Source organism: Ranitomeya imitator, chromosome 7 (assembly GCF_032444005.1).
Source record: "Ranitomeya imitator isolate aRanImi1 chromosome 7, aRanImi1.pri, whole genome shotgun sequence".
Classification (NCBI taxonomy): Eukaryota; Metazoa; Chordata; class Amphibia; order Anura; family Dendrobatidae; genus Ranitomeya; species Ranitomeya imitator.
This window is the reverse complement of record NC_091288.1, coordinates 76,425,698-76,450,367: the sequence shown is the minus strand read 5'-3', so window position 1 is coordinate 76,450,367 and position 24,670 is coordinate 76,425,698. Positions and strand designations below refer to the sequence as shown.

Genomic DNA, 24,670 nt, shown 5'->3' with positions numbered 1-24,670 from the left:
ATGGACACCCAGCAATGGGGAGCTTTTTAAAGGGAGTCTGTCACCCCAAAATTCGAGTATGAAATGTGGCCACCGGCATCAGGGGCTTATCTATAGCATTCTGTAATTCTGTAGATAAGCCCCCGATGTATTCTGAAAGATGAGAAAAAGAGGTTATATTATACTCACCCAGGGGCCGTCCCGATTCGGTTCGGGTCCGATGATTGTCGCGGTCCGGGGCCTCCCATCTTCATACACTGATGTCGTCTTCTTGTCTTCCTGCTGCGGCTCCTGTGCAGGTGTACTTTGTCTGTCCTGTTGAGGGCAGCGCAAAGTACTGCAGTCCGGGAAAGGTTAGAGAGGCCCGGCGCCTGCGCACTGCTGTACTTTGTCTGTCCTGTTGAGGGCAGAGCAAAGTACGCCTGCGCCGGAGCCGCGGCAGGAAGAAAAGAAGAGGACGTCATCGTAAGAAGATGGGAGGCCCCGAACCGGATTGCGACGCCTATCGGACCGGACTGAACTGGGACCGCCCCTGGGTGAGTATAATATAACCTGTTTTCTTTTCTTTCAGGATACATCGGGGGCTTATCTACAGCATTACAGAATGCTGTAGATAAGCCCCAGATGCTGGTGGCCGCAGCTCATACTCAAATTTTGGGGTGACAGATTCCCTTTAATGTCCAGCTCAAAGAAAATGGAGGCCTTTCCCATATTTGCAAATAGTGACGCAGACCTGTATCCTATGGCCGGACAACCCTTTTAACATAAGTTTATGAAAGCTAGAATGAGGCTCTCGTAGGCTTGCATTGGAGACTCGTGCCCATTGCCTCTGGCTTTCAGTCAGTCAGAATTTGCAGTCACAAGATGGCGACACGGGACCAGACAGGCCCTGGGAAGAGCTAAAGACAGTGGCTAGTGGGTATAATGCGAAGTTCAGGACCCTCCACCACTCCAGCTCTGAAATCACGGGTGGACATACCATTGGTGCAACTTGCCCAAGAGGTAAGGGGGCCCATTTCAACCTCGAACAATTCCTAATGGATTAATTATTATCCACATATTGGACTGCAAAGGACCCATATATTTTTCTTGCACAGGGGCCCATTTTCAGTTTGTGTCACCACTGTCTGAAATTAAAAAAACAAAAACCATTGGAGTGGTGCTTTAAGATAAACTAAAACCTATTCTGCTCTGCGGCGCCTTTTACATTGTGAGTCCAGTTCCATATAGAAACTTAGGTGAAATTGGTCCTCTTTAAATGTACATTAACTTAAGGCGTCAGTGAGTCGCACACCTTTTACAAAGTTGAGTAAAGTTGGGCTCGGTTCATGCGGAGGTGTATGGAGCAGAGTACAGGAGAGATTTCCATTAGCCCAGGCAAGAAAATTATTTAAAAAATGTATTTTAGCGGATCTTTCTCGTACCAGTTTTTTGGGTCTCGCTGCTCTCAGTTTACACTGGATAGCTCACAGACCAATTGCAATTAGATGTGCCTTTTCATATTTTGCCTTTTTTTTTTCTTCTTTTTTTCTTGTGGTCTCACTGTCAACAAAAAATGGAGACCTATCCTGCTTTGATCCATGTTTGCAGCCGAAAGTTGATCATACATGGACCAGCACACTAATTAAAAAAAAAAAAAAAATATCCTGTACATTTTTCAGGTACAAAAAACCCTTAATGTGTGAAAGCGCTCCAACTTGGTTTCTGATTGTGGGATAATGCTGGCTTGAGACAGCCCTCCGGCAGACGCCTTCTGAACGTTGCACTGCTGATGACGAGCAGGACACGACACATCAGGCTTCCCGACTCGATGTGTCGCTCATCGCTTACTTTGTGCCGATGTCGTAATCAATAGCTCGCTGCATTTAATGAAAACCTCCCTGTTGGCGGCGTAAAGCGTTTCCTAATCTTACGGCCTGACACTGTCCAAATATCACTTAACGCTTCTTGTGCGTGTGTGTGCGGTATCTTTTTATTGCAAGCGTGATATTTGCTTTAGCTGATGTCCATACAACCATTTTTTCACCTTGGATGGGGTATTAAGGGGCAGTGACCTCTCTAGTATGCATACATGTATGCACAGCAGCTTTTATAAGCAATCGTCTCCTTAAATTTAAAGGGACAAGCATTGAGGATTTAAGTCCTAATAATACGGGGCTATAACCAGGAACTCCATATTACTCACTTACTGCCGTAAAATTGTTTGTGTGGATGTCTTATCAGATTTGTGAGTGATCGGCTGGAACAGAGTTCAGCAGACTGTCTTACTCTATATTTTTTGTTATCCTTTTTTTTTTCTAATACCAGCTTGACCATGACTTAAAACATGCCCACGAGCTGCGCCAGGCGGCCTTCAAGCTATATGCATCCCTGGGAGCCAATGATGAAGACATCCGGAAGAAGGTGAGTCTGGGAGAGGGACGGCCTCCAGTTCTGTCTGCCAGCAGGCAAAGTGTGACATCCACCTGAGAGAAGTCTCCAGGAAGAGAACTAACTGACTGTCATGTGTAAAGCCAAAATCCGTGGCCAAGAGGGTACCATAAAAATGAATCACTGATGAATGTTTCTTGCTGGTAGACAGGTAGAATAGTGTGACAACGAGAGAATAACGTCTGCCTTCTGTGCCCTCTTTTCGGCTTTAACCCTGTACAAAACCGTTCAAGTGCACCTTTTACTCTAGAGGTTACGGCACGTAGTACCCCTGAGTGATGACTGTCCAAACCTGCTTCCGCCAGGACAACATTTCCATTTTTTGATAGAACATGAACTTGTAAGTTGATCTACCCGGCTGACCTTATTTCATGCCTTCTTGGTCTCCAATGGAAGTGTTAGATGAATTTGCCACGACTCGTCTGTGTCTTGGTAATGTCGCTGATTTATAGTAAATTGCTTCCATGTTTATATTACACAATAAAATTTTGCAGAAACACAACATGAGCATTTCAGAGATGATCTCCTTCAAAAGGTCCATGCATGAATGAAAAGGTCTTGAAGCTGAGCTTCAGTGCTCAAAAATAATCACCTCTTAGTATACGGGGATATGGTGATGTGGCTGCACTCAACTTCTGGATGTTGTAACGGCTGGTTTTTTTGGGTGTCAGACCCCAATCAGTCTGATATTTTGTATCCACCATAAGGGACACACATCCTCCCATGGTGGATTTTGACCAAATTAAAGTTGTCCCCTTTTTTTTTTTTTTTTTTTTTTTTTGTAGACCAAATTTGACATGATGATCTTTACCTTCAATCCTAATGCGACAATGTGCAAGCCTCAGTTTAATACTAATTGTAAAGTTTACAAAGTGGCACTTGAAACAGACCAGTCAGCTTTGATTGCTTGCACTACGTACAGTACAGCAATACTTCAGTGTTGCAATACACGGTGAAAGTCATGACTGTGGAGTCGGTGTCCTATTTTGGTGAAGTTGGAGTCGGTATAAAATGCACCGACTCCTAAAATATATAATAAATTAGGTTCAGTGCAGGACGTGGGGTAAATGTTTTCATACGAATTTGGGAAAGTTATGAAATGTCCTATAAATGTCTGTTCCTGATCTAAGGATCTGGGCTTTTAGTTGATGAATCTGTGGTGCACTTAATGCACATGCTCAGTAGTGATCACTGCTGTGCAGTTGGAAATAAAGAAATTGAGGAGTCCGAGTTGGAGATTTGGCGTACCGACTCCACAACCCAGGTAAAAATAATGGTTTCTTATGGAGTCCAGCCACAGCCTGATCTTCAATGGAAGACAAAGATGATGACAACAGGAGCTTTCAGGAGGTGGCCAGCTGCTTTGCAGGGTGCCGATGTTGCCAATCACTTCAGAATGGGACCCCTTCCCCTTCTGAACGCTGAAGTTAAATGCTGGCATTTCATGTGACAGGGAAATTTCAGTGGCTATAGATATTGATTGGAGCTCGCTCCAGTTGCTGCTTTTAGAGGCAGATACCAGCTGTGTTAAAGGGAACCTGTCAAGATTGCCTTGCACAGGCGTGTACTACAGAGGACAGGGAATGAACTTCAATCCAATATTGCGGCCAGCATGCAGCCAGCGGGTAAGGAAAGGGTGAATCAAACACCTGAAAACTCCGCCCATATGACCGAAAACCGGTCCCGCCAAATTCATGTGACAGGTTCCCTTTAAGGCTGGGTTCACATTGCAGTCCATTAGACGGACTACTTTACACCGCGGCATAAACGCAATGGGCGTGCGCTAGCGATGTGCCGTCATTGAGTGACGGACCCTGAGACGCGGGCTGCAGCATTTCCGGGTCCGTCACCGCTAGCGCAGATGGAGCTAGCCGATGCTCTATCTGTGCTAGCCCGATGTAAAAACGTCGGCACTTGCGTCACAGCAGCCCGTTAGCGCATGTGCTGAACGGGCTGCTGTTAACGCAGTGTGAACCCGGCCTAACACTGCCGGCACTTGCCACATATAGAGTACCTGAGCCCGCTCCATACATGTACGGCCACCAACTCCTTTCCATCAGGTACGGTGCAAGTTATAAAGGGGTTAGCAGGGTTTTCTGGGTATGATTGATTGGCAGGGGGGGCATTAAGGTTCAACTGCGCCTTTACTGTTCAGAACCCAAACGTTCCTGTAACACAGTATACTCCTGCATGTTAGACTAGTAAGTACGGTCCCCTAACATACAAGTATGGGCTCACCAAAAGGAGATGGAAATGTTTAGGCTATGTGCACACGTCAGGATTTTCTGCAGAATTTTCCTGAACAAAACTGGACTTTTTCTGCAGGAAATCCGCATGCGTTTTTTTCACGTTTTTTTTGCGCGTTTTTGACACGTTTTTTGCGCATTTTTTTCCGGAGCTTCCCAATGCATAAAATAGCAGCAAAAACGCAAAAAAAAATGCTAAATTAATGAACATGATGCGTTTTTTACCACGATGCGGTTTTTTAGCGGAAAAAAAAACGCATCATGTGCACAAAAATTGCAGCATGCATTAAAAATGATGGGATGCTTATGTATGCGTTTTTTAAGCGTTTTTCCCGCGGAAAACGGCTGAAAAAATGCGAAAAATCCTGAACGTGTGCACATAGCCTTAATCTTGGGCATATACGGTATGTGGCTACAAATATACGGAAAGTGCCCACAAGATTTTATTCACCACATCAAAACACTCACGATAATGAAAGAGCTAGGCTATGTTCACACTTTGTATTTTTGTTGCATTTTTTATGCATGTTTAAAAGCAGTACCAGCAAAAGCTATGAGATTTAATAAACCTCATGCACACACGTTTTTTTTTTATAGTGACTGAATTGGAAAACTTTTTCTAAAATTGCAGCATGTCACTTCTTTCAGCATTTTTGCAGTGTTTTTTTTCACCCATAGAAAGCAATGAGTAAGTGCAAAAGTATCAGGTTTTGCTGCATTTTTGGTGCCGAAAACTCAGAAGTAATAGGCAGTGAATTGTATCAGCATGCCGAAGAGACAAATGTGCCTGAAAAATGCAGAAAAAAAAACCGCAGCGTGTGAACATAGCCTTAAGATGGTTTGGCTATTAGAGACACACGGAGTGCCCTGTTAGGAAATGTGTGGGTTAAAGCGTTATTCCTGCGCCACTCCCTTCCGCATCAGATGGTGAGTGGGTCAGGATCCATCGCATGTACGGATACCTTCTGGGAAGCTGTGGGATCAGCCGGTGCCATCTAAGGCTACGTTCACATTAGCGTTGCGCCGCCGTGCGTCGGCGACGCAACGCGCGACGCACGCTAAAACGCGCGCAAAAACGCGCGCGTTTTGCGACGCGTGCGTCGTTTTCCGACGAAAATCGGACACACAGAAAATGCTACATGTAGCGTTTTCTTGCGTCCGACGCTAGCGTCGGAAACGACGCACGTGGCGAAAAACGCCACCAAAACGACGCACGCGTCCCCTATGTTAAACATAGGGGCGCGTCGCCGCTGCGTCGCCGGCGCAACAGCGACGCACATTGGCGGAACGCCAATGTGAACGTAGCCTAATAGATTGGCCGCCCCACCGTCTATCAGGACAGCAGGTAACATGGGACATAAGCGTTCATTGATTTTAGTCTGGCCAATCTAATATCGGATTATCAAAACCAGCTTATCTCTTCAAATGATGTGATCTTGCTCTTCTGCCATCTGTACCTGTGTCTCGTAATGGAGAACGGCCTATCCTCTTATATGCAGAGCATAGTGTACTTTTTTATTCTTTAATTTTCTTAAGCAGCCTTGGATACTTGATTGCAGCGTTGGTTTATTAACCAGCGACGTTGATTTGCTGACACATGAAGTATGACTTCCATATACTGTACTAAGGAATCTTACAGGATCTTATGAATTCTTTTTAGCCCTTGGTGTTAGTTTTCTGTCTAGTTTTCTCGGTATCTTCTATAGAAGGCCTGCTTCTATTGCTTGTGTTGTAATGTGTTATGACAATTGAAACAGTTTGTTGTAAGAGGTACAGGACTGTGCACTTCTGGTCGGGCCTTTCCTGGATTTTTGCTTTGTTTGTCAACAGTTTTGCTATTTTTCGTTAATATTTCATGTGCATAAAAACGTGTTGTTTATGATCTTGTAATGGGCAACGATTGTATCCCAATTGTGTAGCAACACAAAACTGGCATGCTTGTGTTTTATTTTTGTTTTATTTTTCTTCTGTCACTTTTGTATTTTGCAAATCTGTATTTTTTTTTTTTTGCATAGTTAATGTTGCCACTTATATTTTCAATTACCATAAAGTGCTCTCCAGACCTATTATCAGCGGTCTGAGTAGGGATTTCGACAGACTTTATGAATCCCAAGATGCAGGGCTTGTGGAGCATAAGAGCCTTGTGTAAGATTACACTGTCTGCTGGGAAGTGGCTGTGCAAACATCAGCGCCGCTCGTGGAGGAGAGAGGTGGCTACTGGCCTACTATTACCTTTACCCCACTTTGTTACCCAGAACCTTTCAAAATTCCACCTTGTTCATTATTTAAGAATGCAAAAATATATGGTAATCTGAAGTGAAAAGAAAGTAGCCGCACTACTCAATTTTTCCGTGTGGCAAAAAACCTTTGTCCTTTATTCAATTAACCCCTTCCCGACATTTGACGCATACGCTGCGTCATGAAAGTCGGTGCCATTCCGACCCATGACGCAGCATATGCGTCATGGAAAGATCGCGTCCCTGCAGGCCGGGTGAAAGGGTTAACTCCCATTTCACCCGATCTGCAGGGACAGGGGGAGTGGTAGTTTAGCCCAGGGGGGGTGGCTTCACCCCCTCGTGGCTACGATCGCTCTGATTGGCTGTTGAAAGTGAAACTGCCAATCAGAGCGATTTGTAATATTTCACCTAAAAAAATGGTGAAATATTACAATCCAGCCATGGCCGATGCTGCAATATCATCGGCCATGGCTGGACACACTAATGTGCACCCACTCCACTCCTCCGATCGCCCCCCGATCTGTGGTCCGCTCCCCTCGGTCCTGTGCTCCACTCCCCCGTCCTCCTGCCCGCTCCCCCCGTGCTCCAATCACACCCCCCGTGCTCCAATCAAACCCCCCCCGCACTCCGATCCCCCCCCCCCGCACAGCCATCCCCCCCCCCCGCACGGCGATTCCACCCCCCCCCCCCCCGCACAGCGATTCCACCCCCCCCCCGTGCTCCGACGCCCCCCCGTGCCCTGATCTCCCCCCCCTTATACTTACCTGGCCTCCCGGGGACCGTCCGTCTTCTTTCCTGGGCGCCGCCATCTTCCAAAATGGCGGGCGCATGTGCACGGCAGATTCGTTCCAGAGTGAATTTTGATCACTGAGATAGGTTATATCTCAGTGATCAAAATAAAAAAAAAAAAGTAAATGACCCCCCCCCCCCCTTGTCACCCCCATAGGTAGGGACAATAAAAAAAAAATATATATATATTTTTTTCCACTAAGGTTGGGGTAAGAACTAGGGGTAGGGTTAGGGTTAGGGGTAGGGTTAGGGTTTCGGTATGTGCACACGTATTCTGTTCCTCTGCGGATTTTTCCGCTGCGGATTTGATAAATCCGCAGTGCTAAACCGCTGCGGATTTACCATGTTTTTTCTGCGCATTTCAATGCGGTTTTACAACAGCGATTTTCTATTTGAGCAGTTGTAAAACCGCTGCGGAATCCGCAGAAAGAAGTGACATGCTGCGGAATGTAAACCGCTGCGTTTCCGTGCAGTTTTTCCGCAGCATGTGTACAGCGATTTTTGTTTCCCATAGGTTTGCATTGAACTGTAAACTCATGGGAAACTGCTGCGGATCCGCAGCGTTTTCCGCAGCGTGTGCACATACCTTTAGAATTAGGCTATGTGCACACGGTGCGGATTGGCCGCTGCGGATCCGCAGCAGTGTTCCATCAGGTTTACAGTACCATGTAAACATATGGAAAGCCAAATCCGCTGTGCCCGTGGTGCGGAAAATACCGCGCGGGAACGCTGCGTTGTATTTTCCGCAGCATGTCAATTCTTTGTGCGGATTCCGCAGCGTTTTACACCTGTTCCTCAATAGGAATCCGCAGGTGAAATCCGGACAAAAAACACTGGAAATCCGCGGTAAATCCGCAGGTAAAACGCAGTGCCTTTTACCCGCGGATTTTTCAAAAATGGTGCTGAAAAATCTCATACGAATCCGCAACGTTGGCACATAGCCTTAGGGTTGGGTTGGAATTAGGGTTGTGGTTAGGGTTAGGGGTGTGTTGGGGTTACGGGTGTGTTGGGGTTAGGGTTGTGATTAGGGTTACGGCTACAGTTGGGATAAGGGTTAGGGGTGTGTTGGAGTTAGAATTGAGGGGTTTCCACTGTTTAGGCACATCAGGGGGTCTCCAAACGCAACATGGCGCCACCATTGATTCCAGCCAATCTTGTATTCAAAAAGTCAAATGGTGCTCCCTCACTTCCGAGCCCCGACGTGCACCCAAACAGTGGTTTACCCCCACATATGGGGTACCAGCATACTTAGGACAAACTGCGCAACAATTACTGGGGTCCAATTTCTCCTGTTACCCTTGTGAAAATAAAGAAATGCTTGCTAAAACATCATTTTTGAGGAAAGAAAAATGATTTTTTATTTTCACGGCTCTGCATTATAAACTTCTATGAAGCACTTGGGGGTTCAAAGTGCTCACCACACATCTAGATAAGTTCCTTTCGGGGTCTAGTTTCCAAAATAGGGTCACTTGTGGGGGGTTTCTACTGTTTAGGCCCATCAGGGGCTCTGCAAACGCAACGTGACGCCCGCAGAGCATTCCATCAAAGTCTGCATTTCAAAATGTCACTACTTCACTTCCGAGCCCCGGCATGTGCCCAAACAGTGGTTTACCCCCACATATGGGGTATCAGCGTACTCAGGAGAAACTGGACAACAACTTTTGGGGTCAAATTTCTCCTGTTACCCTTTGTAAAATAAAAAATTGCAGGCTAAAATATAATTTTTGAGAAAATAATTATTTTTTTTTTTTTTCATGGCTCTGCGTTATAAACTTCTGTGAAGCACTTGGGGGTTCAAAGTCCTCACCACACATCTAGATTAGTTCCTTTGGGGGTCTAGTTTCCAAAATGGGGTCATTTCTGGGGGATCTCCAATGTTTAGGCACACAGGGGCTCTCCAAACGTGACATGGTGTCCGCTAATGATTGGAGCTAATTTTCCATTTAAAAAGCCAAATGGCGTGCCATCCCTTCCGAGCCCTGCCGTGCGCCCAAACAGTGGTTTACCCCCACATATGGGGTATCGGCGTACTCAGGACAAACTGGACAACAATATTTGGGGGTCCAATTTCTCCTATTATCCTTGGCAAAATAGGAAATTCCAGGCTAAAAAATCATTTTTGAGCAAAGAAAAATTATTTTTTATTTTCATGGCTCTGCGTTATAAACTTCTGTGAAGCACCTGGGGGTTTAAAGTGCTCACTATGCATCTAGATAAGTTCCTTGGGGGGTCTAGTTTCCAAAATGGGGTCACTTGTGGGGGAGCTCCAATTTTTAGGCACACGGGGGCTCTCCAAACGTGACATGGTGTCCGCTAAAGAGTGGAGCCAATTTTTCATTCAAAAAGTCAAATGGCGCTCCTTCCCTTCCAAGCCCTGCCGTGCGCCCAAACAGTGGTTTACCCCCACATATGAGGTAGCAGCGTACTCAGGACAAATTGCACAACAACTTTCGTGGTTCAGTTTCTCCTTTTACCATTGGGAAAATAAAAAAATTGTTGCTAAAATATAATTTTTGTGACTAAAAAGTTAAATGTTCATTTTTTCCTTCCATGTTGCTTCTGCTGCTGTGAAGCACCTGAAGGGTTAATAAACTTCTTGAATGTGGTTTTGAGTACCTTTTCAGCCATATAGACCCCTCAAACTGACTTCAAATGTGAGGTGGTCCCTAAAAAAAATGGTTTTGTAAATTTCGTTGTAAAAATGACAAATCGCTGGTCAAATTTTAACCCTTATAACTTCCTAACAAAAAAAAATTTTGTTTCCAAAATTGTGCTGATGTAAAGTAAACATGTGGGAAATGTTATTTATTAACTATTTTGTGTCACATATCTGTTATGGCTGGCAATCAGGCAACACAGCGTGCAGTAATCAGCGCACATACAGAGATCTGGCAATAACCCAAAACAATAGGACGAGCTCTGAGACGTGGAATCTCTGTAGACTGCAGTACCTGATCTATCCTCACACAACTGGAAGCAGCAGTGGATTGCGCCTATCAACTACCTATGCAACTCGGCACTGCCTGAGGAGCTGACTAGCCTGAAGATAGAAATACAAGCCTGACTTACCTCAGAGAAATACCCCAAAGGAATAGGCAGCCCCCCACATATAATGACTGTTAGCAAGATGAAAAGACAAACGTAGGAATGAAATAGATTCAGCAAAGTGAGGCCCGATATTCTAGACAGAGCGAGGATAGCAAAGAGAACTATGCAGTCTACAAAAAACCCTAAAACGAAAACCACGCAAAGGGGCAAAAAGACCCACCGTGCCGAACTAACAGCACGGCGGTGCACCCCTTTGCTTCTCAGAGCTTCCAGCAAAAGATAATAACAAGCTGGACAGAAAAAACAGAAAACAAACTAGAAGCACTTATCTAGCAGAGCAGCAGGCCCAAGGAAAGATGCAGTAGCTCAGATCCAACACTGGAACATTGACAAGGAGCAAGGAAGACAGACTCAGGTGGAGCTAAATAGCAAGGCAGCCAACGAGCTCACCAAAACACCTGAGGGAGGAAGCCCAGAGACTGCAATACCACTTGTGACCACAGAAGTGAACTCAGCCACAGAATTCACAACAGTACCCCCCCCTTGAGGAGGGGTCACCGAACCCTCACCAGAACCCCCAGGCCGACCAGGATGAGCCACATGAAAGGCACGAACAAGATCTGGGGCATGGACATCAGAGGCAAAAACCCAGGAATTATCTTCCTGAGCATAACCCTTCCATTTGACCAGATACTGGAGTTTCCGTCTAGAGACACGAGAATCCAAAATCTTCTCCACAATATACTCCAATTCCCCCTCCACCAAAACAGGGGCAGGAGGCTCCACAGATGGAACCATAGGTGCCACGTATCTCCTCAACAACGACCTATGGAATACATTATGTATGGAAAAGGAGTCTGGGAGGGTCAGACGAAAAGACACCGGATTGAGAATCTCAGAAATCCTATACGGACCAATAAAACGAGGTTTAAATTTAGGAGAGGAAACCTTCATAGGTATATGACGAGAAGATAACCAAACCAGATCCCCAACACGAAGTCGGGGTCCCACACGGCGTCTGCGATTAGCGAAAAGCTGAGCCTTCTCCTGGGACAAGGTCAAATTGTCCACTACCTGAGTCCAGATCTGCTGCAACCTGTCCACCACATAATCCACACCAGGACAGTCCGAAGACTCAACCTGTCCTGAAGAGAAACGAGGATGGAACCCAGAATTGCAGAAAAATGGAGAGACCAAGGTAGCCGAGCTGGCCCGATTATTAAGGGCGAACTCAGCCAACGGCAAAAATGACACCCAATCATCCTGGTCAGCGGAAACAAAACATCTCAGATATGTTTCCAAGGTCTGATTGGTTCGTTCGGTCTGGCCATTAGTCTGAGGATGGAAGGCCGAGGAAAAAGATAGGTCAATGCCCATCCTACCACAAAAGGCTCGCCAGAACCTCGAGACAAACTGGGAACCTCTGTCAGAAACAATATTCTCAGGAATGCCATGTAAACGAACCACATGCTGGAAGAACAAAGGCACCAAATCAGAGGAGGAAGGCAATTTAACCAAGGGCACCAGATGGACCATTTTAGAAAAGCGATCACAGACCACCCAAATGACAGACATCTTTTGAGAAACGGGAAGGTCAGAAATGAAATCCATCGAAATATGTGTCCAAGGCCTCTTCGGGACCGGCAAGGGCAAAAGCAACCCACTGGCACGTGAACAGCAGGGCTTAGCCCTAGCACAAATTCCACAGGACTGCACAAAAGCACGCACATCCCGTGACAGAGATGGCCACCAGAAGGATCTAGCAACCAACTCCCTGGTACCAAAGATTCCTGGATGACCGGCCAGCACCGAACAATGAAGTTCAGAGATAACTTTACTAGTCCACCTATCAGGGACGAACAGTTTCTCGGCCGGACAACGATCAGGTTTATTAGCCTGAAATTTCTGCAACACTCTCCGCAAATCAGGGGAGATGGCAGACACAATGACTCCTTCCTTGAGGATACTCGCCGGCTCAGATAACCCCGGAGAGTCGGGCACAAAACTCCTAGACAGAGCATCCGCCTTCACATTTTTAGAGCCCGGAAGGTATGAAATCACAAAATCAAAACGAGCAAAAAATAACGACCAACGGGCCTGTCTAGGATTCAAGCGCTTGGCAGACTCAAGATAAGTAAGGTTCTTATGATCAGTCAAAACCACCACGCGATGCTTAGCACCCTCAAGCCAATGACGCCACTCCTCGAATGCCCACTTCATGGCCAGCAACTCTCGGTTGCCCACATCATAATTACGCTCAGCAGCAGAAAATTTCCTGGAAAAGAAAGCACATGGTTTGAACACTGAGCAACCAGAACCTCTCTGTGACAAAACCGCCCCTGCACCAATCTCAGAAGCATCAACCTCGACCTGGAACGGAAGAGAAACATCAGGTTGACACAACACAGGGGCACAGCAAAAACGACGCTTCAACTCCTGAAAAGCTTCCACGGCAGCAGAAGACCAATTAACCAAATCAGCACCCTTCTTGGTCCAATCGGTCAATGGTCTGGCAATTCTAGAAAAATTACAGATGAAGCGACGATAAAAATTAGCAAAGCCCAGGAATTTCTGCAAACTTTTTAGAGATGTCGGCTGAGTCCAATCCTGGATGGCCTGAACCTTAACCGGATCCATCTCGATAGTAGAAGGGGAAAAGATGAACCCCAAAAATGAAACTTTCTGCACACCGAAGAGACACTTTGATCCCTTCACGAACAAGGAATTAGCACGCAGTACCTGGAAAACCATTCTGACTTGCTTCACATGAGACTCCCAATCATCTGAGAAGATCAAAATGTCATCCAAGTAAACAATCAAGAATTTATCCAGATACTCACGGAAAATGTCATGCATAAAAGACTGAAAAACAGATGGAGCATTGGCAAGTCCGAACGGCATCACCAGATACTCAAAATGACCCTCGGGCGTATTAAATGCCGTTTTCCATTCATCTCCCTGCCTGATTCTCACCAGATTATACGCACCACGAAGATCAATCTTAGTAAACCAACTAGCCCCCTTAATCCGAGCAAACAAGTCAGAAATCAATGGCAAGGGATACTGAAACTTAACAGTGATCTTATTAAGAAGGCGGTAATCAATACACGGTCTTAGCGAACCATCCTTCTTGGCTACAAAAAAGAACCCTGCTCCCAATGGTGACGACGATGGGCGAATATGTCCCTTCTCCAGGGACTCCTTCACATAACTGCGCATAGCGGTGTGTTCAGGTACGGACAAATTAAATAAACGACCCTTAGGGAATTTACTACCAGGAATCAAATCGATAGCACAATCACAATTCCTATGCGGAGGAAGGGCATCAGACTTGGACTCTTCAAATACATCCTGAAAGTCCGACAAGAACTCTGGGATGTCAGAAGGAATGGATGACGAAATAGACAAAAATGGAACATCACCATGTACTCCCTGACAACCCCAGCTGGTTACCGACATAGAGTTCCAATCCAATACTGGATTATGGGTTTGTAGCCATGGCAACCCCAACACGACCACATCATGCAAATTATGCAGTACCAAAAAGCGAATAACTTCCTGATGTGCAGGAGCCATGCACATGGTCAGCTGGGCCCAGTACTGAGGCTTATTCTTGGCCAGAGGTGTAGCATCAATTCCTCTCAACGGAATAGGACACCGCAAAGGCTCCAAGAAAAATCCACAACGTTTAGCATAATCCAAATCCATCAGATTCAGGGCAGCGCCTGAATCCACAAACGCCATGACAGAATATGATGACAAAGAGCACATTAAGGTAATGGACAAAAGGAATTTGGACTGTACAGTACCAATAACGGCAGAGCTATCGAACCGCCTAGTGCGTTTAGGACAATTAGAAATAGCATGAGTAGAATCACCACAATAGAAACACAGTCTGTTCAGACGTCTGTGTTCGTGCCGTTCTACTTTAGTCATAGTCCTGTCGCACTGCATAGGCTCAGGCTTACTCTCAGACAATACCGCCAGATGGTGCACAGATTTACGCTCGCGCAAGCGACGACCGATCTGAATGGCCAAGGACATAGACTCATTCAAACCAGCAGGCATAGGAAATCCCACCATTACATCCTTAAGAGCTTCAGAGAGACCCTTTCTGAACAAAGCCGCTAGTGCAGATTCATTCCACAGAGTGAGTACTGACCATTTTCTAAATTTCTGACAATATACTTCTACATCATCCTGACCCTGGCATAAAGCCAGCAGATTTTTCTCAGCTTGATCCACTGAATTAGGCTCATCGTAAAGCAATCCCAGCGCCTGGAAAAATGCATCAAGATTACTCAATGCAGAATCTCCTGGTGCAAGAGAAAACGCCCAGTCCTGTGGGTCGCCGCGCAAAAAAGAAATAATAATCAAAACCTGTTGAATAGGATTACCAGAAGAATGAGGTTTCAAGGCCAAAAATAGCTTACAATTACAGGTCCTTCTCAAAAAATTAGCATATAGTGTTAAATTTCATTATTTACCATAATGTAATGATTACAATTAAACTTTCATATATTATAGATTCATTATCCACCAACTGAAATTTGTCAGGTCTTTTATTGTTTTAATACTGATGATTTTGGCATACAACTCCTGATAACCCAAAAAACCTGTCTCAATAAATTAGCATATTTCACCCATCCAATCAAATAAAAGTGTTTTTTAATAACAAACAAAAAAACCATCAAATAATAATGTTCAGTTATGCACTCAATACTTGGTCGGGAATCCTTTGGCAGAAATGACTGCTTCAATGCGGCGTGGCATGGAGGCAATCAGCCTGTGACACTGCTGAGATGTTATGGAGGCCCAGGATGCTTCAATAGCGGCCTTAAGCTCATCCAGAGTGTTGGGTCTTGCGTCTCTCAACTTTCTCTTCACAATATCCCACAGATTCTCTATGGGGTTCAGGTCAGGAGAGTTGGCAGGCCAATTGAGCACAGTAATACCATGGTCAGTAAACCATTTACCAGTGGTTTTGGCACTGTGAGCAGGTGCCAGGTCGTGCTGAAAAATGAAATCTTCATCTCCATAAAGCATTTCAGCCGATGGAAGCATGAAGTGCTCCAAAATCTCCTGATAGCTAGCTGCATTGACCCTGCCCTTGATGAAACACAGTGGACCAACACCAGCAGCTGACATGGCACCCCACACCATCACTGACTGCGGGTACTTGACACTGGACTTCAGGCATTTTGGCATTTCCTTCTCCCCAGTCTTCCTCCAGACTCTGGCACCTTGATTTCCGAATGACATGCAAAATTTGCTTTCATCAGAAAAAAGTACTTGGGACCACTTAGCAACAGTCCAGTGCTGCTTCTCTGTAGCTCAAAAGTGGCTTTACCTGGGGAATGCGGCACCTGTAGCCCATTTCCTGCACACGCCTGTGCACGGTGGCTCTGGATGTTTCCACACCAGACTCAGTCCACTGCTTCCTCAGGTTCCCCAAGGTCTGGAATCGGTCCTTCTCCACAATCTTCCTCAGGGTCCGGTCTCCTCTTCTCGTTGTACAGCGTTTTCTGCCACATTGTTTCCTTCCAACAGACTTACCATTGAGGTGCCTTGATACAGCACTCTGGGAACAGCCTATTTGTTGAGAAATTTCTTTCTGGGTCTTACCCTCTTGCTTGAGGGTGTCAATGATGGCCTTCTTGACATCTGTCAGGTCGCTAGTCTTACCCATGATGGGGGTTTTGAGTAATGAACCAGGCAGGGAGTTTATAAAAGCCTCAGGTATCTTTTGCATGTTTTTAGAGTTAATTAGTTGATTCAGAAGATTAGGGTAATAGGTCGTTTAGAGAACCTTTTCTTGATATGCTAATTTATTGAGACAGGTTTTTTGGGTTATCAGGAGTTGTATGCCAAAATCATCAGTATTAAAACAATAAAAGACCTGACAAATTTCAGTTGGTGGATAATGAATCTATAATATATGAAAGTTTAATTGTAATCATTACATTATGGTAAATAATGAAATTTAACACTATATGCTAATTTTTTGAGAAGGACCTGTATTTCTGAAGCTCAGGAACTTAGTTCTGTCACCAAAAAACAAATCAGGAATCGGAATTCTTGGTTCTAGCATCGATTTCTGATCAATAGTATCTTGAATCTTTTGTACATTTACAACGAGATTATCCATTGAGGAGCACAGAGCCTGAATATCCATGTCCACAGCTGTGTCCTGAAGCACTCTAATGTCTAGGGGAAAAAAAAGACTGAAGACAGAGCTAAGAAAAAAAAATGATGTCAGGATTTCTTTTTTCCCTCTATTGGAAATCATTGAATGGCTCCTTGTACTGTTATGGCTGGCAATCAGGCAACACAGCGTGCAGTAATCAGCGCACATACAGAGATCTGGCAATAACCCAAAACAATAGGACGAGCTCTGAGACGTGGAATCTCTGTAGACTGCAGTACCTGATCTATCCTCACACAACTGGAAGCAGCAGTGGATTGCGCCTATCAACTACCTATGCAACTCGGCACTGCCTGAGGAGCTGACTAGCCTGAAGATAGAAATACAAGCCTGACTTACCTCAGAGAAATACCCCAAAGGAATAGGCAGCCCCCCACATATAATGACTGTTAGCAAGATGAAAAGACAAACGTAGGAATGAAATAGATTCAGCAAAGTGAGGCCCGATATTCTAGACAGAGCGAGGATAGCAAAGAGAACTATGCAGTCTACAAAAAACCCTAAAACGAAAACCACGCAAAGGGGCAAAAAGACCCACCGTGCCGAACTAACAGCACGGCGGTGCACCCCTTTGCTTCTCAGAGCTTCCAGCAAAAGATAATAACAAGCTGGACAGAAAAAACAGAAAACAAACTAGAAGCACTTATCTAGCAGAGCAGCAGGCCCAAGGAAAGATGCAGTAGCTCAGATCCAACACTGGAACATTGACAAGGAGCAAGGAAGACAGACTCAGGTGGAGCTAAATAGCAAGGCAGCCAACGAGCTCACCAAAACACCTGAGGGAGGAAGCCCAGAGACTGCAATACCACTTGTGACCACAGAAGTGAACTCAGCCACAGAATTCACAACACATATCTCTCTGGTTTAACAGAATAAAAATTCAAAATGTGAAAATTGCGAAATTTTCAAAATTTTCGCCAAATTTCCGTTTTTATCACAAGCGCAGAATTTATTGACCTAAATTTACCACTAACATGAAGCCCAATATGTCACGAAAAACAATCTCAGAACCGCTAGGATCCGTTGAAGCGTTCCTGAGTTATTACCTCATAAAGGGACACTGGTCAGAATTGCAAAAAACGGCAAGGTCTTTAAGGTCAAAATAGGCTGGGTCATGAAGGGGTTAAAGGGAACCTGTCGCCCCCTCCAGACGTTTTTAAATAAGAGCCACCCTGTGCAGCACTAATGCTGCATTCTGTCAAGGCGGCTCTTTTCGTTCAGGTCCCTGCAAGCGCTGAAATAATCGCTTTTATAATTTGCCCCTCATACCTGTAGTCTGTCACATCTGGCACATCTTTTCCCCCTGACACAAACGCCTCCCAGCCGTCACTAGTGACCTCCGGGCGCCGCCTCCATTTCCTTCCTGAACGTCCCCGGCACCTGCGCCGGAAAGTTTTTTTTTTTTTGTTGGTTTTTTTTTTTTTTGCTTTGCCCTTTGAACTTGCACAACGGGTCCAGAAGTCCAAATTTATAGTACCTGAAGAGCTATATCCCCATATGTCCAGCAAAAGTAGAAGAAGAATGAATGCGGCATTTACCATTGACTGTAAAATGTCTTATTTAGGTATATCTGACACTGAAGCTATGCAACAGATGTTTCGCATGGCTTCATCAGGGCCTGGCCATTTTGCATGTATCGACATCTCATACAGACCTGGATGAAGCATTAATACATGTGAAACCCTTGTTGCTTTCTTTATGTACACTGTGTATGACATGCCCTTAATAAAAGGACCTTTTATTATTGAGGGGCAGTACTGCATGCTTTTTCTTTTTTTTTTCCTTTTTTCTCCGGATTCATGAAACTCTTGATAAATTTGCATAGCACCCCTACTAAGTTATATAAGTAGCTTGGTCTCCACTGCATTAATCTGAGGCTGATGGAAGCTGCCAAACCATCTTTACATACATTAGACTGTTAAATGCTTGTTACATTTTTCTAATATTTTTAGACTTGACCATAGATCTTCTCCCTCTATGCAGATAATATTGTCATTTGTTGTTCAAATCAAAATTATTTGGTGATAAAAGGGATTATTAGGTAAAGGCCATTATTCCAAATGTGACATGCTTCCAATTAATTTCCATATTCATCTCAAAATGCAAATGTAACCGACCATTCTATGAATGGACTCGATAAGGTAATGCCCTACCCTGGCTTACTAATATTGGCCGATCCCAGTCTCTCCTACTATGTGCAGTCAGAGAGGATTCTTATATATTCCCCAGAGTATATTGGGTAGATAAAATCCCTACGTTTGCAATACATACTCTCCCCAAAATCCGGTTTCATTTCTAAGAGATAAGACATTTTCCTATAATGATAAATGTCACGTTTGATAGAAGGGTTGGACCGATATTCAGCACACCACTATGTGGTGGTGGGATAGGGCTGAAGGATACAGTGTGTTATTTAATAGTCTCCGAGGTGGAGATGGTTTCTAGAAAACATTAGTCCAAGGGAACAACCATCTGTCAAAGGAAAGGTCTCGTAAACCCTTGTTCCCTTTTACATTACTAGATCTTTCTATCCCATCAAAACTGTTTAGCACCATAGAAGAACAATTAGGACATGGAAACAAAATATTAAGCTAATAAGTTGATTTTTTTCCCATCTTGGAGATTATATAATGTTACAATTCCTAAGAAAAATTAACCAGCTACTAATTGTAATGAAAGCCGTTAGCTTGTCTGCCATGCACTGTTTCCAGTGTGAGGAACCCTTCAAATATCCAGAAAATAAAGGTGGTACAATTTACCATAAGTGTGGGGTGGCTATTAAATTTAGACCGTTTTGAAAATCCCCTTGAAAATTACTACTTATGTTTTGTTTTATAATGAATTTGAAGATGCAAGATACATAGATTAACAGTTAATGGCTCAATGAAATACAGAACTGAAATAATGAAAATTTACATGTAAGACAATATATACATAGAAGATAGAAAAATATGTATACAATTCAATACAAAATATGCAGGATATGAAAAGAAGCATGACCTCAAACAGACCACAAACTTATATTATACTCAGCCTTTACATCCGGGGCTGCCGCTCCCTGCCTGGACCCAGTTGGGCACAAGAGTAGACTTTTCATTTTGCAGTCTGCAGTTGGACTCAACCCTTCCATCCTCTAACCTTTTTATACTCTTCAGACCTCATCACTTCCCCCTTGTGTTAAATCCTCTGTTTACACAGTGGTCTTATCAGTTTGAGATAACCTTGAGATCAAAGCTTTGGAATGTCATTGTCCAAGAAGTACCTGGGTACCATGCACTGCTTGGTATCAAAAGGAGTCAGTGCTGAAAATAATAATAAAGTGGTAAAATCAAACTGTGCCATTAACCCTATACTATACCATGTGGCATCAATTCAACCTAACAAACAAGGCCTCTCAGTATAACATGGGGAGTTACTTCAAAAGAACCCCAGAGAAAACACTGAAATACAATTAAAGTGGGAAAGTGATCTCCATCAGGAACTCACAAAAAGAAGTGAGAACAGGTCTTGGCATGGATGTCCAAATACATGCCGTCTTTCCCATGTTTTCTTTATAAAAAATAAATACTACTATATATTTTCCGTTTGAGCACATTTACCTGTAACAGAGCGCTGGTGGAAGGGTCGTGACTGGGCGCTGGTGGAGTGGCCGTGTCAGGGCGCTGGTGGAAGGGCTGTGACAGGGCGCTGGTGTAGGGGCCGTGACAGGGCGCTGGTGTAGGGGCCGTGACAGGGCGCTGGTGTAGGGGCCGTGACAGGGCGCTGGTGTAGGGGCCGTGACAGGGCGCTGGTGTAGGGGCGGTGACAGGGCGCTGGTGTAGGGGCCGTGACAGGGCGCTGGTGGAGGGGCCGTGACAGGGCGCTGGTGGAGGGGCCGTGTCAGGGCGCTGGTGGAGGGGCCGTGTCAGGGCGCTGGTGGAAGGGCTGTGACAGGGCGCTGGTGGAGGGGCCGTGACAGGGCGCTGGTGGAGGGGCCGTGACAGGGGCACTGAGGGTGGGCCTGTGGTAGTGTGCTGGTGGATCCGGGGCTGTGGCAGGGTGCTGGTGGATTTGGGGCTGCGGGATCTCCAGGAATCTGCTTAATCCTTTTATGGTGATGTGAGTCATTACTAGAATTCTCGTGTGAAATGTCCACATTGTCAAAAGTGAGGCAGCATCACTTCTAGAGATTTTATAGATTTTTATTTTTTTTTAAATCTAAAAATAAAATAGATTTATAAAGAAGGGTAGGTGGTGGGTTATGTTCTAGATTGTGGGAAGCAGCTCAATCTTGGCACGTTGGAAATCAAACCGGTTTTTGCAGACCTACAGTTATATGAAAAAGTTTGGGCACCTCTATTAATCTTAAGCTTAATGTTGTATAAAAATTGTTTTTTTGCAACAGCTATTTCAGTTAATGCAGATTGCACATTTTCTGTTAGTACAATAAACCTCATTTCAAGGCAGAAACATTACTGTGTCCAACAGTTATTAGATATATGAAACTGAAATAGCTGTTGCCAAAAAAACAATTTTTATAAAACATTAAGCTTAAGATTAATAGGGGTACCCAAACTTTTTCATATAACTGTATGTGATGTCCTGTAGTACGTGAATACTTTTTGTCCAATATGAAGATTGGGCAGGAATGCAACATTCTGTAATGACAGAGTACCAAACTCTGTGGAAAACTTGGACGGAGACCCTTCTCTGGTTGGTAGGTTTACATTTAGCTTTCTCTCTTTCCCGGCTTCTCCTCTAGGGTTGTGTGAGTATTTTCTTATTGCTATAAGATCTGTATTCATCTTTGTAATAGATTATTTTGCACAAATGAAAAAGTCACTAACTGAAAATGCCTAAAGGTACCGTCACACTCAGCGACGCTGCAGCGATATAGACAACGAGCCGATTGCTGGAGCGTCGCTGTTTAGGTCGCTGTAGAGACGTCAAACACCGCAACTCCAGAACGATGCAGGAGCGATCCAGTGACGTAACGGCGACTCACTTATCGTTCTCGCTGGTTGTTCGCTCCATGTAAAACATTGCTGGCATTGTTGCTTTTGATGTCAAACATGACGATAAACGCCGACCTGACGACCAAATAAAGTTATGGACTTCTAGCTCCGACCAGCGATGTCACAGCGGGATCCAGATCGCTGCTGCGTGTCAAACACAATGAGATCGCTATCCAGGACGCTGCAACGTCACGGATCGTTGTCGTTCTCGTTGCAAAGTTGCTGAGTGTGAAGGCACCTTAAGAAAAATGTCTGTGTGTGTCTGTGGCACAAGACTAAACCAGTGTAAAGTGCTATTCTCTTTTGAGATGCATGTTCTGTTTTCCTGTACTACCAGTAATATACAGGGGTCTGAATGGCATTGTTCCCAGTTACACCCGTGTAGTGCTGTTTGGAGCTAGCATTGCAGAGAATGACATCTGGCGCATCACCTGAAATGTAAATTCTTTGTGGAAGTTCTGACGTGTAAAGCGAAGTGACTTGTTTTTTTTAAAGGCAAAAATCTGAATTTTCCATCTTGAATAATTACAGCACATTAACTATTCAGTCTTCGAAAGCATGGGTAACATCGGCAGAGAAGCTTTAGGGGGATTTGTGACGTCATACCTTAATGTTTGTGCCAAAACAGTTTGTTCTGTAGCACGGAGAATGCAGCCTGATAATAGCGGGGACTGAACCTGGGGCCACTGTATATTCTAAAGGTACCGTCACACTCGCGCGCTTCCCCGCGCTCGTGCTCGGCAGCTTCCCCGCGCGCGTGCTCGGCAGCTTCCCCGCAAACAGTGAAGAAGTGGTAGTGCGAGGAGAAATGGAGCATCTGCAGTAGTAGGAAAGTGAGAAGATGGATAGATGTATGGTTAGGAAGTAGATAAGATGAGTTAAATCATAGATGGGATATTGGCGATTTATTAGTGGAATTGCGGAGGTTGTGTGGGAAGGACAATTTTTTTCTACAGGTGTATCTGACAAGGGTATAAATAGTGTGTCCTTTTAATTTATCCAGTTGCACATGTGTTGTTTAGATAGAGCAGATGGACACCTACAAAAAAACACCTTCAAACCACATGTAAAAAATAAATAATTATTCATTTTGAAGACAAATAAGATGACAAACAAAAGTGCAGCAAGTTTTTCAGAAAAATAGATCCAATTTATTTGGGAAGAAATTTGACAAATCTGTTCCAGTTCCTCATATTTGTCATAACAAATCAATTGAGCCCCTGGTAAACCATTTGCAATGAATGCAATTAAAGCTCCTGAATTCCGACCGTTCATTTAAGGAGTCTGAGAGAACAGTGGATTCCAATGTTCTAGCTAAATCCCACACTTAGACTTATGCAGCCTGAGCGCTGTCCAATATTTTAGTTATTGTTTTAACTGCGAGTTCACAGGCCGATTGATCACGTCCTATTCTGGTCCTCAAAATCCGGTCAGAACAGGCCATGCTCGGAGTTTCACGGATCTCGCTCTCAGATCTGCCATTTTAACAGCTGTCTGAATAAATCCATTCTGTTCAATGAGTCGTGTGAAGTCGGATGAAACAATCATGCAGCTCTCTGACATGTCACACGGATGTGTGAACGCAACCTTAAAGTGATCACATTGGCAAAAACAGAAAATACAACTTAGGTGTACACTTGTTATTGTTCTCTTAAGACTAAGTGTAACTTACGCAAATAGCTGACTGCCAGAAATCAGCCATTATCGGGACCACGTACCGTAAGTATAGTTTCGGAGCTGGGTTGGGCTCTTTCACTCCAGGCAGTAGTGAGTCTTTCATTGGAAAAGTAAACTTTTTTTGAATCTCCAAGTTACATTATTTTGGATCTTGGCAAACAGGAGAATGAGAGATTTCCAGAAAATACACCTGCTTTCCATCTCATTTTTCTTTCAAACAGAATGCTTTAAAACTCTCTGGTGCCTGTACATTTATACTTGATGGAAAGCCATAATTACAGGAGAACTCTACTTTATACTGTGTCAATGGGTCCACGCGAGCAGAAACTTCATGACATAATGCTTTGAACTGGGAACAAAGTGTACTGTGCGGCTTCCATTTAGATGTCCTATCCACTGCCTTGTTCTGAATTTTGTATAATAATGCCATTTGCTGAATAACAATAACAGTTGTTATATGCCTTCCTTGCACATTGTCCTTTTTTTTTATGGATTTTACTATTTTGTAATTTGCAAAACTTATTTTTATTGATTAAATGTGCTCAATGTATGTGTGAGGAGAATGAAATAAAGAGTGATCCCCACTGATTAACTCTCTGGACGTCTTGTGCTTTCTCAGTATGTTCCCCTGACCGTTTCACACTGTTGAGGTATATTATAGATAAGACCACACGAGTAGCAAACTATCACGGATATGTGTATGCGTGCATATTCAACATACTATTGCCAACGCTTTCCTTAAATAAGGGTCTAGTATTTCATTACACTGGAGTTCTAAGGCCGTAGTGAATTAGGACTCATCTAGAATTCTTTTGTATAAATCTACAATACATTTTCACCAGTGTTTTTGGAAGAAGTCATCTCCGTGTATTTTTACATTTCCACATCAGCCATTTCTTTACACATTATGCTACAATTAACTTTTAATGGGACTATCTTCATCTTATTAAACTTCATGGCGTATTGCTAGGAGATGCCGTCACCTTATGATCAGTGATTGTCCAATACCTGAAAATAAAGAAACTGCACTGCTGATTCATAGCTATAGCCCCTTTTATTCTTAAG

The 24,670-nt window shown here is 44.2% G+C and overlaps 1 protein-coding gene across 5 annotated transcripts in view; it reads left to right on the top strand.

Annotated features, from left to right (window-relative positions):
• The window catches only part of ARMC8 (armadillo repeat containing 8), a 134,363-nt gene that overhangs the window by 61,419 nt on the left and 48,274 nt on the right, over positions 1-24,670 (top strand). For all 5 annotated transcript variants that reach the window (XM_069733539.1, XM_069733536.1, XM_069733535.1 and 2 more), the window contains one exon: positions 2,287-2,382. In XM_069733539.1, the coding sequence (XP_069589640.1) occupies positions 2,287-2,382 (96 nt within the window). The remainder of the gene's footprint in view (positions 1-2,286; positions 2,383-24,670) is intronic.